This window comes from Salmo trutta, chromosome 3 (assembly GCF_901001165.1).
Source record: "Salmo trutta chromosome 3, fSalTru1.1, whole genome shotgun sequence".
Lineage (NCBI taxonomy): Eukaryota > Metazoa > Chordata > Actinopteri > Salmoniformes > Salmonidae > Salmo > Salmo trutta.
Genome location: NC_042959.1, coordinates 5948382 through 5963552, shown reverse-complemented (window position 1 = coordinate 5963552; position 15171 = coordinate 5948382). Strand labels below are relative to the sequence as shown.

Sequence of the window (15171 nt, the reverse complement as noted above, 5' to 3'; positions counted from 1 at the left end):
AGGTCAATATGAGGCATCATTTTGCCGTGGTGTACGACAGAGTGACAGAGCCTGTGACCCAAATGGCACCCTATTCCCTATATGGTGCACTAATTTTGACCAGAGCCTTGTGGGGACACAGACTATGTTATATTGGGTGGTACAGAGAGATAGAGAACAGAAACAGTCTGAACATAAAGGCCGTTTGTTTGGTTCAGGTGTATCAGGCTCAATGAAGAGTCCAGGAATCTTTAACAATCAATAGTTTCATTAACATCAAATCTGTGCTAAAAGTGGGTATGAAATGAAATGTACAAAAAAATTCAAACAAATAATGAGATTTTAATATGCAAAAGGTGGTACACAGAGGTGTCATCTGGGCTGTTCAGCCGCTACGTTAACCTTCACTGGCAAGATCCTCAAGGTAAAGGTCTCACACCCACTGCTCAGATACGGAAAGACTTTCTCTGTGAAGGTGTGTGTGAACGTGTGGAGATGTTCGTTGTAATGCGGATCGGAGAAGGTCAGCGTTCCTCCGTCCCAGTCCAATGTCACTCTGATCCTCAGGGGCTCCTGTCTCAGCTTCAATGAGAGGGTGATGAGAGGTTCGGGGACAGAGCGTACGGTGTAAACTCCTCCATGTTGTTCTAATCTCCAGCCTCCCTTCTCTATCACGCCCTTCCTGGACACAGACTCCTCCACCACCCCCAGCGCCCAGTCACTGATGTAGTCGTATCTCTGGAGATATTCATTCCTGACTTCCACGTCCCAGGTGTGTGTCCCCGAATCGAAGCCCTCAGAGCCCAGGATCCCTTCATAGAGGTTGAACCTCTCTGGGGTGTCAGGAACCAGCGTCTCCATCTCTTCTCTCTCCCTCAGAGTCTCTGGATCTGAACGTGACCATATCGGGGTACACCAGCAGGTCTGGATGGGCCGTGTTGGGTCCAGAACCACCGGATCTGAATACAGAGAGACAGACAGTGTGTTATTGTACTGCATAATAATGACAATGTATAGGTATGTTTTTGCACATAAATACAGTAACTCTACCACATAAATACAGTAACTCTACCACATAAACACAGTAACTCTACCACATAAATATGGTAACTCTACCACATAAATACAGTAACTATGGGCTGTATTACATTTTACCCGGTTGACTGAGAACACATTCTCATTTACAGCAACAACCTAGGAAATAGTTACAGGAGAGAAGATGAATGAGCCAATTAGAAGCGTCAATGTAAACTTCTGGACATGGTTACAAATGTTTGGGTGCCCATGTCATTCAACAGAACTATACTTACAGTATTTCATATCTCCCTGCATCTTCTTCCAAATTCTGGACTGCAGGTTGCCCAGGTGTTTGGCCACCTCTACCAGCGCTCCTGAGACCAGCTGTGGATCCAGAAACGTGCTCTGGGCTCTGGAAGAACACTCAGGAGTTAGTACTGCTGTGGGGTTAGGAGTTCAGAACCACAGAGAAGAGGAAAGAAGAGAAGAGAGGAGGGAGAGAAGAAGAGGAGAGAGAGAAGAAGAGGAGGAGAGAGAAGAAGAGGAGAGAAGAAGAGGAGGAGAGAGAAGAAGAGGAGAAGAGAGAAGAAGAGAGAGAGAGAGAGGAGAAGAGGAGAGAGGAGAATAGGAGAGAGGAGAATAGGAGAGAGAGAGAAGAAGAGGAGAGAAGAAGAGGAGAGAAGAAGAGGAGAGAAGAACAGGAGAAAAGAAGCGCAGAGAGAAGAAGAGGAGAGAAGAAGAGGAGGAAAAGAAGCGCAGAGAGAGAAGAAGAGGAGAGAAGAAGAGGAGAGACAGGAGGCAGCTCATTTACCTGGCCTTGTGTAGAATGGCCTTGTATCTCTGCAGAAAGGTAACATGGTCGCCCTCTAGACGCTCCTCTACAGCTTGGATCGTGTCTGAAAGAGTTGAGATTATTTTGCTAATCTCCTTAGTCTTCTCCTTTACCATCCTAGTCTTCTCCTTCTCTTCCTCTATCAGAGCGTTTATCCTGGCCTCCTCTTCCTTTACGAGAAGCTGATGAAGATGTTGAAACTCTTTCTTGATTTCCCTGTGTGTCTCTGCAGCCTGTGTCTGGAAACCCCACCCACCAAATATCTATAAATATCACATAAATCAAGTATTAACCTCTAAACGAACAGACAGACTGCATCGCAATGTCAAACTGTATAATTACCATCAGGTATTTTTCTGTTTGACCACAGGTTTGTTTGGCTTCAGTGTAAAGTCTCAGCTTCTCCTTCAGGGGCCCCAGTTCAGCCTTTACTCTCTCCTGGAATCAGACAAACACATGAACGGCTCTTCCTACACAGTAAAACACAACTGTCTAACTCACTAAATTAATTGAGTAAAGTCAACTCAAAGAATTGCAAAGTTATACTATATTAATGTTATAAGCAATATCGATTGCAATAAGTCAAAGCAACTCAATCCCTTGTAATTTAAAGGTAGATATCAGTAATATGACGTCATTGAACAATATTGAGGCGACTTCCTGCTTGCATACATTGAGACACGGCCACATTGGGAAGAGCCAATAGGGGCAGACATGGACTGATTTGAATGATGTTGTTGGTTTCTGTAGCCAGGAAGTAACTCACCCCTCTGTGTATAATGATGCCATATTACCGTTTATACCTTCAAATATCTCAGATAGGCTATGGGCTGATTCAATCCGTATCGCCGAAGTATCGCGGAAGATCTGCGTTAAAATGTGAAGATAATTTCAGATTGTGCCGTCATATTATATGCAGCGTTTATAAAGCAGATCTTCAGCGCTACGGATTGAACACAGCCATTTACAGTATTTCTTGTCCTACTTCCTGGTCCTGGACAACTTCATCTATGGGACAGAACTTGTGTCCTGTGTGTCGTCTTGAGTCGCGACACACCAAACAGACAGTCTGTTCATCCTCCAGACAGAAGAGCTTGAGTTCTGCTTTGTGTTGACCACAGAGCCTCTCAGACCCAGGCTCTGCATCTCTGGAGCTTCTCTCCTGTAGGATTGATTGATTTTACCATTTAAATAATACATACTCATCCCTATGGGCTCTGGTCAAATGTAGTGCACTAAAAAGGGAATAAGGTGCAATTTAGGGCACATTAATTATCATAGGTAGATCTCCCACCTGTAGGAACCCCTCACACAGCCTCTTCAGGGTGAGGCTGACTGTTGGGAAAGGCATGGAGGATCTCTTCCTGCAGACTGGACACTCCCGGTCGTCTTTATACTTCCAGTACTCCTCCATGCAGGTCTTACAGGCACTGTGGCTGCAAGGGAGAACCACAGGATCCCTGAAGATATCATAGCACACGGGACAGAGGAAATCCTCTTCTTGGAAGAAGGACCAAGAGGCCATTTTGTCCCTCAGTAAAAGTGTCAGTTTCTCTGTAATGGCTACTGGAACAGGAGAGACACAAGTTCAAAGGTCAGAAGGTGAGGTACACTTTTATAGTTGTTGAGGTAAACTTTTTATTTGTATTTTTACAGTGTATCCATTCTGTTAACAACATGCTTTGAATGATTCTTTGTGGCTGTATCCCAGACTCACATTAATCCTGTTCCTGGACTAAGAAGTCATTCAATAGAGATCCTCCAATCTCCACTGAGGATGATTTCTAGTTTAAGACTAACATGTTTACATTCAGCCATTTATCATGTACAGTAAGCTACATGTTTTACTAGCTTCAACATAGATCTAGGAGGAAGAACAACCACCAAAACAAATGACAAAGCACTTACCATCAAATAGCCAGAAGAAGAAGAATTGTCCTCTGTGGCAAGTCCAGCAGCAGGAAGCACACTTTCCTGAACACAAGTCTATCGGTTTCAGTGTCTGGAGTGAGCTTAAATACTACAATGTAAAAGTCTCACTTATCATGGATGTATATATCCATGGGGGGGGGGGGGTCTCGGGTGTGATTCAGGATAGAGGGGGGTTGGGGGGTGTTTCCCCCAGCCAGTGATTGGTCTTGGGGGTTACATGCCCAATGAGACCTGAGGTGTTACCAGGGGTGGGAGGAGGTGAGAATGGCCCTGTGAAGGACATAGGGTAAAGAAGGGGGTTGTATGAATGAACCTAAACAAGATACATTAGCAAACTGACTATCTGACCAACACCTGGCCTATTGAGAAACAGTATGGGAACAGAACAGCACACCTGACCATTACCTGGCCTATTGAGAAACAGTATGGGAACAGAACAGCACACCTGACCATTACCTGGCCTATTGTGATGCTGAGTGGAATGGGACATGGGAGGACAGAAAGGAGAGATGATAAGAGAAGTGGTCTGTGTCCCAAAAGGGACCCTATTCCCTATAGGGCTCTGGTCAAAGCTAGTGCACTACACTGTCCGGGTTGCCTAGGTTACATTGTAAATGTAATCCGTTACAGTTACTAGTTAACTGTCCAAAATGATGACCACCAATCAGAGACCACTATGATGACACACCAAATGATGGCGACCAATCAGAGACCACTATGATGACACACCAAATGATTACCACCAATCAGAAACCACTATGATGACACACCAAATGATGACCACCAATCAGACAACACTATGTCATTTGGTGTGGCATCATAGTGGTCTCTGATTGGTGGTCATCATTTGGTGTGTCATCATAGCGGTCTCTGATTGGTCGTCATCATTTTGGTGTGTCATCATAGTGGTCTCTGATTGGTCGTCATCATTTGGTGTGTCATCATAGTGGTCTCTGATTGGTCGTCATCATTTGGTGTGTCATCACAGTGAGGTCAGACTTTCTCAGGTGGAACAAACTTAAACTTTGTGCTGAATTGAATGTCATTGACAAAACTGAAAGGTGACATTGTGTATTTTTGCAGAAACATCCTTTCTGAATTTAAATATAATCCAAGAAGTCATCTAGTTTTTCATAAAGTACATGTAATCTGATTGCAGGTAACATCACTGATAACAGTCACTGTTTATTTGGTACATGTAATCAGTTACTCCCCAACACTGTGTATAGGGAACAGGGTTCCATTTTTATTTATTTAACCCACAGCCTAGGAACAGTGGGTTAACTGCCTTGTTCAGGGGCAGAACAACAGATTTGTACATTCAGCTCAGGAATCCGAACTTGCAACCTTTCGGTTACTAGTCCAACGCTCTAACCACTAGGCTACCCTGCTGCCCCATTTGAGACACAATAGAATCCTGCTATTAAAATGTACTGAATATCAGATTTTATTCTTAGCCTACCTCTTTTACTACTACCTAGTGGTAGACCGAGGTAAATACAAGTAAATACAGAGGTATTTTTTTACCATGTAGGCAGAACAATGAGGCAGAGACAGCAAGACGGACGGACAGATACTAATTCAAGCCGGGGCTTTCAAACATTTATTAGTAAAACGTATCAAACTATGGTATGTTGATAGTACAGACTGGGAAATGATGCACATTCACCTTTGATAACAAGACAATAATACTGTCAACTTTACACCAAAGTTAAAATGTTTTAATCAAATTCAGTTTGGTTCAATAAAAATTCAAAATACTTTTTAAAGTAAGTAAAGTATTTAAACAAAGTAAAGTATTTAAACAAAGTAAGTAAAGTAAAGCACATTAATTCTGCACATCTATCACTCCAGTGTTTAATTGCTATATCGTAATTACCTCGCCACTATGGCCTATTTATTGCCTTACCTCCCTTATTCTCACCTCATTTGCACACATTGTATATATACTTTTTTCCTACTGTATTATTGACTGTATGTTTGTTTTATTCCATGTGTAACTCTGTGTTGTTGTATGTGTTGAACTGCTTTGCTTTATCTTGGCCAGGTCGCAGTTGTAAATGAGAACTTGTTCTCAACTATCCTACCTGGTTAAATAAAGGACTTGTTCTCAACTATCCTACCTGGTTAAATAAAGGACTTGTTCTCAACTATCCTACCTGGTTAAATAAAGGACTTGTTCTCAACTATCCTACCTGGTTAAATAAAGGACTTGTTCTCAACTATCCTACCTGGTTAAATAAAGGTCAAATAAAATAATAATACAAAAATTAAGTAAAGTAAGAAACAGGAATCCGTTTTATCAATCAATAGATATTAAAGATAAAAACTAAAGTTAGACTGGTCTCTGGATAATGACAATTTCTCACTTCAAATAAAATACTTTCCAATCTGTAATTGCCTCAGTGTATGTAATCTCAGATTTTGGCGTCCTGGTGCCTGCTAATCTCCTCTAGTTGATCTGAAAGCAGTGTGGCTGGTCCCAGGCACTGAACTCTCCCTCCTGAAGGGATATTTTTCTATCTTTTCTCCTCTCTCCATCTCTCTCAGTTCCTTGTTGCATGGAATAGGCCCCAGCGCTGGTCTCCAGTTTTGCAGCGTTTTAGTTTGTCGCTCCAGCCGTTGACAATGGCCAGGTAGTCTTCCTCTGAGAACTCCTAGGAAAAGACCCAAGATACAGGATAACATGGGTTTAACAGTCCAACAAAGTATCAACATTGTGATCATCAGGGCATGAAATGTACTTTTTTGGTCCACCAGACACTGTTGCAGGTAGATCTAAAAATCTACCAGCCACTCAGTTTTTTTTACCAGCCAAAACATTTATTTTTTAAATAAAAATTACACCAACAAAACACCAAAAAATGGATGAGCATGTTTTGTAATGTTTTTAAAAACAATACATGTATTACCAGTAAGAAGTAATGTGGCATATTCTTTCATTTCATTTTTTTGTGACCTGAGTCTTTTAACCAAAATATCACAAGACAAATGTTCACCTGCGGGAGGTTATGGGTCGGGAGGTTACTGTGGTAACGCGACTGCAGTCATGTTTGTGCCTGTGAGATTGAGTCTGACCAATAGAAGCGTTGGCTTCTCTTCCCTACCAGTGGAAACTCAAACACTGATAAACAACCTAGCTTGTGAACAAACAAGCTAAATAGCCAAGAAACACAAGGACAAAGTCTCACTTCAGTAGACTGTGACCTGGCCAAAATAAAGCTAGGCACTGCGACACAAACAACACAGAGTTACACATGGAGTAAACAAACGTACAGTCAATAACACAGCACAGCGCTTCTAAAAACAAATATTTCACTCAGCTTTTCACATGCGCAGAGTCCCTAGCCAAGCAGTGTTGCAGCACCAGGTGGGATAGCCTATAGGATTCCTAGCTCTTGACTTTGTGCGATTCATTTACCAGCTAAGAAACAACACGGCAGAAATACTTTGAAAACTTCTAATGCAGCATTTATTTTGCTATAAATGTGATCATACTTGACTATTTTTTATTCACAAATGCGAGTGAAGTGCTTGTACAGTGGAGCCCTGACCACCCATCAATGTGGCTGGTGAAGTAGACATCTTACCCACCAATGCCAAAATCTACCCGCATTTGGCCGGTGGCGGGTGTTTATTTTAGGCCCTGGTGATCACCTCTACTACAACTGTGTGTGTGCGTGAGAGACAGATAGACAGAGAGAGAAATATATATACAGAGAGAGAGAGACAGATACAGAGAGACACAGAGAGAGAGAGAGAGACACAGAGAGACAGAGACAGAAAGAGAGACAGAGAGAGAGAGACACAGAGAGAGACAGAAACACAGAGAGAGAGAGAGACAGAGACATACAGAGAGAGACAGAGACAGAAAGAGAGACAGAGAGAGAGAGACACAGAGAGACAGAGACATACAGAGAGAGAGAGAGAGAGAGAGAGAGAGAGAGAGAGAGAGAGACAGAGACATACAGAGAGAGACAGAGACAGAAAGAGAGACAGAGAGAGAGAGACACAGAGAGACAGAGACATACAGAGAGAGAGAGAGAGAGAGAGAGACAGAGACATACAGACAGAGACACAGAGAGACAGAGAGACAGAGAGACAGAGACATACAGAGAGAGACAGAAAGAGAGACAGAAAGAGAGCAAATGGTCTACCTTAATGAACTCGTCTTTCATGGCCGCTGCTCTCTCCAGCTCTGTCTGGATCACCTCCGTGAACTGGGCTGTCCTGTCCTCGGCACGTACGTTAGAGAAACCTGCCTGCTGTAGGAACTGCAGACAGACAGTCACAGTATACGGAGCTACATAGGCAAATTCTAAGATATTATAACGTGTGTGGTAAAAGTCAGGTCAGGGTGATATTATCAGGGTTATGATTGGACCTACCTTGCCGTACTGTGGTGGGGTGTAGAGAACGTAACCTCTCTGTTTGACATACTCCTGGAACTGAGGAGTCCAGGGCTTCTCTCCACAACAGTAGTCAGAGATCAGAACCTGGCCACCGGGCTTCAGCCACGACTGAAGATGATACACAGCGTTTTGGATGGTAAAAACAGACAGCAAAATATAATACAGTCTGGAATTGATGTTAAGGTGTGTGTGCGGTTGTGTGTGCGTGTGTGTGCGCGTGTGTGTACACACACACTCACGTGGAAGCGTTTGAACAGTGCCAGTTTGTCGTCGATGTGCAGGATGGTGTCTCGACTGTAGACCACATCAAACGAGGCCTCTGGGAACTCTCTCTTAGTGGCGTCAGCCACCTCGAAGTGGACCTGCAGGAAATGGCAGGTAATACCTGTCACTAAAACACTTCTACTACACCTTCTACTACATTTAATTGTAACTTAATTAACATGACTTTGATCTACCTAGAATTAAAAGACATGTAGAACGTATCATTTTCAAAACAATGGAACCATAGAAATAAAAAAGACAGCTTGAACTTTACTCCCTAGTAACCATAACCTAGTATATTTCTCATTGTAGACCTAGTAACTCTAACCCTAACCTACTATGTTTCTCATTGTAGACCTAGTAACTCTAACCCTAACCTACTATGTTTCTCATTGTAGACCTAGTAACTCTAACCCTAACCTACTATGTTTCTCATTGTAGACCTAGTAACCCTAACCCTAACCTACTATGTTTCTCATTGTTGACCTAGTAACTCTAACCCTAACCTACTATGTTTCTCATTGTAGACCTAGTAACTCTAACCCTAACCTACTATGTTTCTCATTGTAGACCTAGTAACTCTAACCCTAACCTACTATGTTTCTCATTGTAGACCTAGTAACTCTAACCCTAACCTACTATGTTTCTCATTGTTGACCTAGTAACTCTAACCTACTATGTTTCTCATTGTAGACCTAGTAACTCTAACCCTAACCTACTATGTTTCTCATTGTAGACCTAGTAACTCTAACCCTAACCTACTATGTTTCTCATTGTTGACCTAGTAACCCTAACCTACTATGTTTCTCATTGTAGACCTAGTAACTCTAACCCTAACCTACTATGTTTCTCATTGTAGACCTAGTAACTCTAACCCTAACCTACTATGTTTCTCATTGTAGACCTAGTAACCCTAACCCTAACCTACTATGTTTCTCATTGTTGACCTAGTAACTCTAACCCTAACCTACTATGTTTCTCATTGTAGACCTAGTAACTCTAACCCTAACCTACTATGTTTCTCATTGTAGACCTAGTAACTCTAACCCTAACCTACTATGTTTCTCATTGTAGACCTAGTAACTCTAACCCTAACCTACTATGTTTCTCATTGTTGACCTAGTAACTCTAACCTACTATGTTTCTCATTGTAGACCTAGTAACTCTAACCTACTATGTTTCTCATTGTAGACCTAGTAACTCTAACCTACTATGTTTCTCATTGTTGACCTAGTAACTCTAACCTACTATGTTTCTCATTGTTGACCTAGTAACTCTAACCCTAACCTACTATGTTTCTCATTGTAGACCTAGTAACTCTAACCTACTATGTTTCTCATTGTAGACCTAGTAACTCTAACCCTAACCTACTATGTTTCTCATTGTAGACCTAGTAACTCTAACCCTAACCTACTATGTTTCTCATTGTTGACCTAGTAACTCTAACCCTAACCTACTATGTTTCTCATTGTTGACCTAGTAACTCTAACCCTAACCTACTATGTTTCTCATTGTAGACCTAGTAACTCTAACCCTAACCTACTATGTTTCTCATTGTAGACCTAGTAACTCTAACCCTAACCTACTATGTTTCTCATTGTTGACCTAGTAACTCTAACCTACTATGTTTCTCATTGTAGACCTAGTAACTCTAACCCTAACCTACTATGTTTCTCATTGTAGACCTAGTAACTCTAACCCTAACCTACTATGTTTCTCATTGTAGACCTAGTAACTCTAACCCTAACCTACTATGTTTCTCATTGTAGACCTAGTAACTCTAACCCTAACCTACTATGTTTCTCATTGTAGACCTAGTAACTCTAACCCTAACCTACTATGTTTCTCATTGTTGACCTAGTAACTCTAACCTACTATGTTTCTCATTGTTGACCTAGTAACTCTAACCCTAACCTACTATGTTTCTCATTGTAGACCTAGTAACTCTAACCCTAACCTACTATGTTTCTCATTGTTGACCTAGTAACTCTAACCTACTATGTTTCTCATTGTTGACCTAGTAACTCTAACCCTAACCTACTATGTTTCTCATTGTAGACCTAGTAACTCTAACCCTAACCTACTATGTTTCTCATTGTAGACCTAGTAACTCTAACCTACTATGTTTCTCATTGTTGACCTAGTAACTCTAACCCTAACCTACTATGTTTCTCATTGTTGACCTAGTAACTCTAACCCTAACCTACTATGTTTCTCATTGTAGACCTAGTAACCCTAACCTACTATGTTTCTCATTGTAGGGAAACACACATAAATAACTGCAAGGAAGGAGATAACTGTTGTTCCACCATCAAACAGATCCAAGTCCAGAAGACAGCAACAACATGACCTCATTCAACTGACGACCAATCAGACTCACCGATGGAAGTTTCTCCTCCATGGCCCTCTCTATGGCGATATCCACCATGTTGGCTGACAGGTCCAGGCCCAGCACCTCCACGCCGAAGGCCTGCAGAACATCATCGTCATCATTGGGATATATGACCTAACCACATCCTGCTGTGTGTAACGTGAATGTACATATATAGTGGACTGGATCATTTCTCCTATATACTAATGTCACTTGGGCTGACCTTTGCCATGTAGAAGTTTCCACCACCGATGCCACACCCCACATCCAGCACCTTCATCCCAGGATTCAAGTTCAGCAGGTCCACAAACTCCTTTTCACCACAAAGTAACAACAACAAAAAAACAGAATGTGTCAAGTCCATTCCAATAATAACTACCCACACGTTTGGTATTTGTATACAGAGAAGGCCAAAAGAGCACAGTACCGTGGCAGTCTGTGTAGCCCAGTCTAAACAGTAACGACACAATCTCTCCTGTGTGTTGTCCTTCCATGTTTCAGTCATTTTTTGTCAACTTTGTCGTGGTTCCTATGCCCATGTGTCCATAGGAAAACAACAACCTTGCTGCTCTGGGTCTTGATGTCACAAACCTATGTTGGCGGTGTGTGTGTGTGAGTGTGTATGAATGTGCGCACGAGCGCGCGTGTGTGTGTGTGTGTGCATGTGTGAATGTGTTTGTATGTGGGCACGAGCGTGTGTGTGTGTGCGTGTGTGAATGTGTTTGCATGTGGACACGAGCGTGTGTGTGTGTGTGTGTGTGTGCGTGTGTGAATGTGTTTGTATGTGGGCACGAGCGTGTGTGTGTGTGCGTGTGTGAATGTGTTTGCATGTGGACACGAGTGTGTGTGTGTGTGTGTGTGTGTGTGCGTGTGTGTGTGCAGGACTCCCAAACCTTAAACCCACCTTGGTAGTGCTGAGTCCCCCAGTGCTGACGTATCCTGCCCCAAACATCTTCTCGTATCGCAGGATGCCTTTGCGTGTGTACTGCTGGTTGTCCAGGAACTGCTGGAAGGTTCTGAAGCCCTCTTGACAGGCGGTGTCCCGACCCACCTTCTCCAACAGCCAACACACCTGGTTCTGGTTTTTCTTCATCTGAGACAGGAAGATATAGGGAGAGTAAGATGCCACACACACACACACACACACACACACACACACACACACACACACACACACACACACACACACACACACACACACACACACACACACACACACACACACCACACACACACACACACCCCCCCTGACAGGGCCATTAATGTTTATTTACACATATTATATTAAGACATAACACAATCAGTAGCAATAAAGCAACCTACCTTGATGTATGTCTGCACGGTTTTATTGAGCACGATGTCAAAGCCAAACACCTGCTTCTCCGCCCCCTCTGATTCCTCCCGCAGTGTTGTTGTCATCAGGTGACTGTAGTGGGCTGACGATCTGTAGTGGGTGGGGTTAAATGTCCTCTTAAAGTCACCTGGACACAGAGAGAGAGAGAGAGAGAGAGAGAGAGCGAGAGAGAGAGAGATGTAGTGTGTGGGGTTAAATGTCCTCTTAAAGTCACCTGGACACAGAGAGAGAGAGAGAGAGAGAGAGAGAGAGAGAGAGAGAGAGAGATGTAGTGTGTGGGGTTAAACGTCCTCTTAAAGTCACCTGGACACAGAGAGAGAGAGAGAGAGAGAGAGAGTTTAATGGCAGCATTACAGTTTTCTCCAACTGCTTATACACAAAATCTTTTCATGTCACACGATTTTTGAAACCTCTCACTCAAAGTGCAAAACTACACACCAAATATCCAAAACCATAAGCTATTTCTCAGCCTTTGACTCAGTTGTCAATTGCATAAAACACTTTTTTCAAAACACTACACACAATTCTCTACCTAAAACACAAAAATCTAACAGGAAGTGACTTGCTTTCCTTTTCCAAACACAACCAATCAATATGCTACACTTATTCACCAGGTCACACACACACTCCTCACATGTGCAAACACTAATTGCTTAACTGATCACTAACCAATCACTGCTTTACTTTAGTATAGGCCTATAAATAGGTCAAAGGTCAGATTACCTGTTTTGAACAATGGATGCCAACAATGGACAGAGAGCAAGAGGAGTAGGAGGGAGAGGCAGGTGACAACAACGAGGACAAAGTCAAAGACGAGGGCAAAGAAGAGAAGGAAGGAGAGCCATCTCTGATGAGATTAGGGCAACACTTGTTGATCATGTGATCAACCACGGTTTGACCATGAGAGAGGCTGGACTGAGAGTCCAGCCCCACTTGAGTCGATTTACAGTGGCGTCCATAACTCGAACCTTCAAAAATGAGAACAGGTATGCAACTATCTAATGACTATATTAGCATTACAGTAATGTACTGTAAAATACGTATGACTGCATAGTATTGCATAAACATTTGTAACTCTAAGCCATCCATTTACTGCACAGCATTGAATGAATGAGGTTGGTTATCATGCTGTACTACCTTAGTACATTGTTTACAGTTCCCATGCTGAACACATACTGTGTTTGAATTCTGTACAGAGTGGAAAGGCAAAGACATCATGGAGGACGAGGACGCTTGTTTACAGATGTACAAGAGACTGCAATTTATAAATATGGTTTTGGCCAACAATGCAATTAGGATTCGAGAGATAAGAGAGCATATCTTGAATAATGACACCATATTTAACAACATCAATCCTGCAAGCCTGTCGACCATACAACGCATCCTCCAACGGCACCGAGTGACGATGAAACAACTTTACAAGGTGCCGTTTGAGAGAAACGCTGACAGTCAAGAATATGCGACATGACTTTGTAGAGGTATGTATGCAACGCTACTTCCAGTACTTCAGACATACCATATTTACTCATCTGTATATCCTTTTGTCTGTTAGAGTATTGGAGCTGGAGCCCATGTAATTCGCCATTCAATTATTTGTGGATGAGGTTGGCTTCAACCTCACCAAAACCAGGTGCCGCGGAAGAAATGTAATAGGACAGAGGGCAATTACCAATGTCCCTGGACAGTGTGGGGGTAATATAACTATGTGTGCTGCCATCACTCAAAACGGGGTCCTCCATCACAATGCCACACTGGGTCCGTACAACACCGGCCATATGCTCACTTTTCTGGATGCAATTTACACAATGCTTGTCCCTGATCCAGATCAGGAGCCTGCTAGATTTGTGGTTTTATGGGACAATGTTAGTTTTCACCGGGCTGTTCTGGTCCAAAACTGGTTTGCCACCCATCCACAATTTGTAGTTTTGTACCTACCCCCATATTCACCTTTTCTAAATCCCATAGAGGACTTCTTCTCAGCCTGGCGCTGGAAAGTGTATGATCGCCAACCCTATGCCCGCATGCCGCTTCTCCAGGCAATGGAGGACGCATGTGGGGACATAGAGGTTGCCTCTGTCCAAGGTTGGATACGCCATGCTAGGAGATACTTCCCTCCATGTTTGGCAAGAGAAAACATATCTTGTGATGTGAACGAAGTATTGTGGCCAGACCCAGCCCGGAGAAGAGATGAAGCGTAGCTTAGCACTGGTGACTGCCCCCCCCCCCCACCCAATTCCTGTACTGCCCCCCCCCTGGGACCCCACACACACAATTGTGTTCTTTACTGTATTTTACAGAATATACTTTTGGTTTACATATGTTTATGGTTTTGTTGTATGCTACTGTATACAACAGTAATGTTTGGCCTAATAAATATTTTCTGTTTCTACATTGCATTGGTGTTAACAGTGTACTTGTTACCCCTCTCAGCAGATTACTTTCACTGTAGAACATTGTATTGAAATTTAGATATAAGCCTATGAAAGACCAAAGAGCTTTAGATTTACAGTGGGGGGAAAAAAGTATTTGAGCCCCTGCTGATTTTGTACGTTTGCCCACTGACAAAGAAATTATCAGTCTAATTTTAATAGTAGGTTTATTTGAACAGTGAGCCGGAATAACAACAAAATCCAGAAAAACGCATGTCAAAAACTTTATAAAATGATTAGCATTTTAATGAGGGAAATAAGTATTTGACCCCCCTCTCAATCAGAAAGATTTCTGGCTCCCAGGTGTCTTTTATACAGGTAACGAGCTGAGATTAGGAGCACACTCTTTAAAGGGAGTGCTCCTAACCGCAGCTAGTTAGTTACCTGTTAAAGACACCTGTCCACAAAAGCAATCAGATTCCAAACTCTCCACCATGGCCAAGACCAAAGAGCTCTCCAAGGATGTCAGGGACAAGATTGTAGACCTACACAAGGCTGGAATGGGCTACAAGACCATCGAAGAATTGAAGACGAATTCGTCTTTTGCTTTCAAAAGCAGCTCAAACATAGAACGTGTAAGA

At 42.6% G+C, this 15171-nt stretch overlaps 2 protein-coding genes across 7 annotated transcripts in view; both read right to left on the bottom strand.

Annotated features, from left to right (window-relative positions):
- Positions 1–301: 301 nt before the first annotated feature.
- Positions 302–3856, bottom strand: LOC115166988 (tripartite motif-containing protein 35-like). Its single transcript, XM_029720982.1, has 7 exons — positions 3737–3856; positions 3123–3394; positions 2814–2990; positions 2171–2266; positions 1808–2067; positions 1290–1408; positions 302–938 (listed from the first exon to the last, which is right to left on the bottom strand). Exons 2-7 carry the CDS (start codon positions 3351–3353, stop codon positions 352–354), a joined length of 1470 nt encoding a protein of 489 aa, XP_029576842.1. The 5' UTR covers positions 3354–3394; positions 3737–3856; the 3' UTR covers positions 302–351.
- Positions 3857–6284: 2428 nt separating this feature from the next.
- The window catches only part of LOC115166946 (phosphoethanolamine N-methyltransferase 3), a 45760-nt gene continuing 36873 nt past the window's right edge, over positions 6285–15171 (bottom strand). For all 6 annotated transcript variants that reach the window (XM_029720920.1, XM_029720954.1, XM_029720945.1 and 3 more), the window contains 8 exons: positions 12131–12288; positions 11712–11900; positions 11031–11120; positions 10817–10906; positions 8412–8534; positions 8149–8280; positions 7918–8034; positions 6285–6417 (listed from right to left, as the gene is read on the bottom strand). In XM_029720920.1, the coding sequence (XP_029576780.1) occupies positions 6307–6417; positions 7918–8034; positions 8149–8280; positions 8412–8534; positions 10817–10906; positions 11031–11120; positions 11712–11900; positions 12131–12288 (1010 nt within the window). In that variant the 3' untranslated portion in view covers positions 6285–6306. The remainder of the gene's footprint in view (positions 6418–7917; positions 8035–8148; positions 8281–8411; positions 8535–10816; positions 10907–11030; positions 11121–11711; positions 11901–12130; positions 12289–15171) is intronic.

Coding starts and splice junctions, on each gene's coding strand:
- LOC115166988 (XM_029720982.1), bottom strand. CDS start 3,353: ATGGCCTCTTGGTCCTTCTTCCAAGAAGAGGATTTCCTCTGTCCCGTG. Junction 2,068..2,170: donor AAACAGAAAAATACCTGATG/GTAATTATACAG, acceptor TGGGGTTTCCAG/ACACAGGCTGCAGAGACACA. Junction 939..1,289: donor GCAGGGAGATATGAAATACT/GTAAGTATAGTT, acceptor CTCTGTATTCAG/ATCCGGTGGTTCTGGACCCA.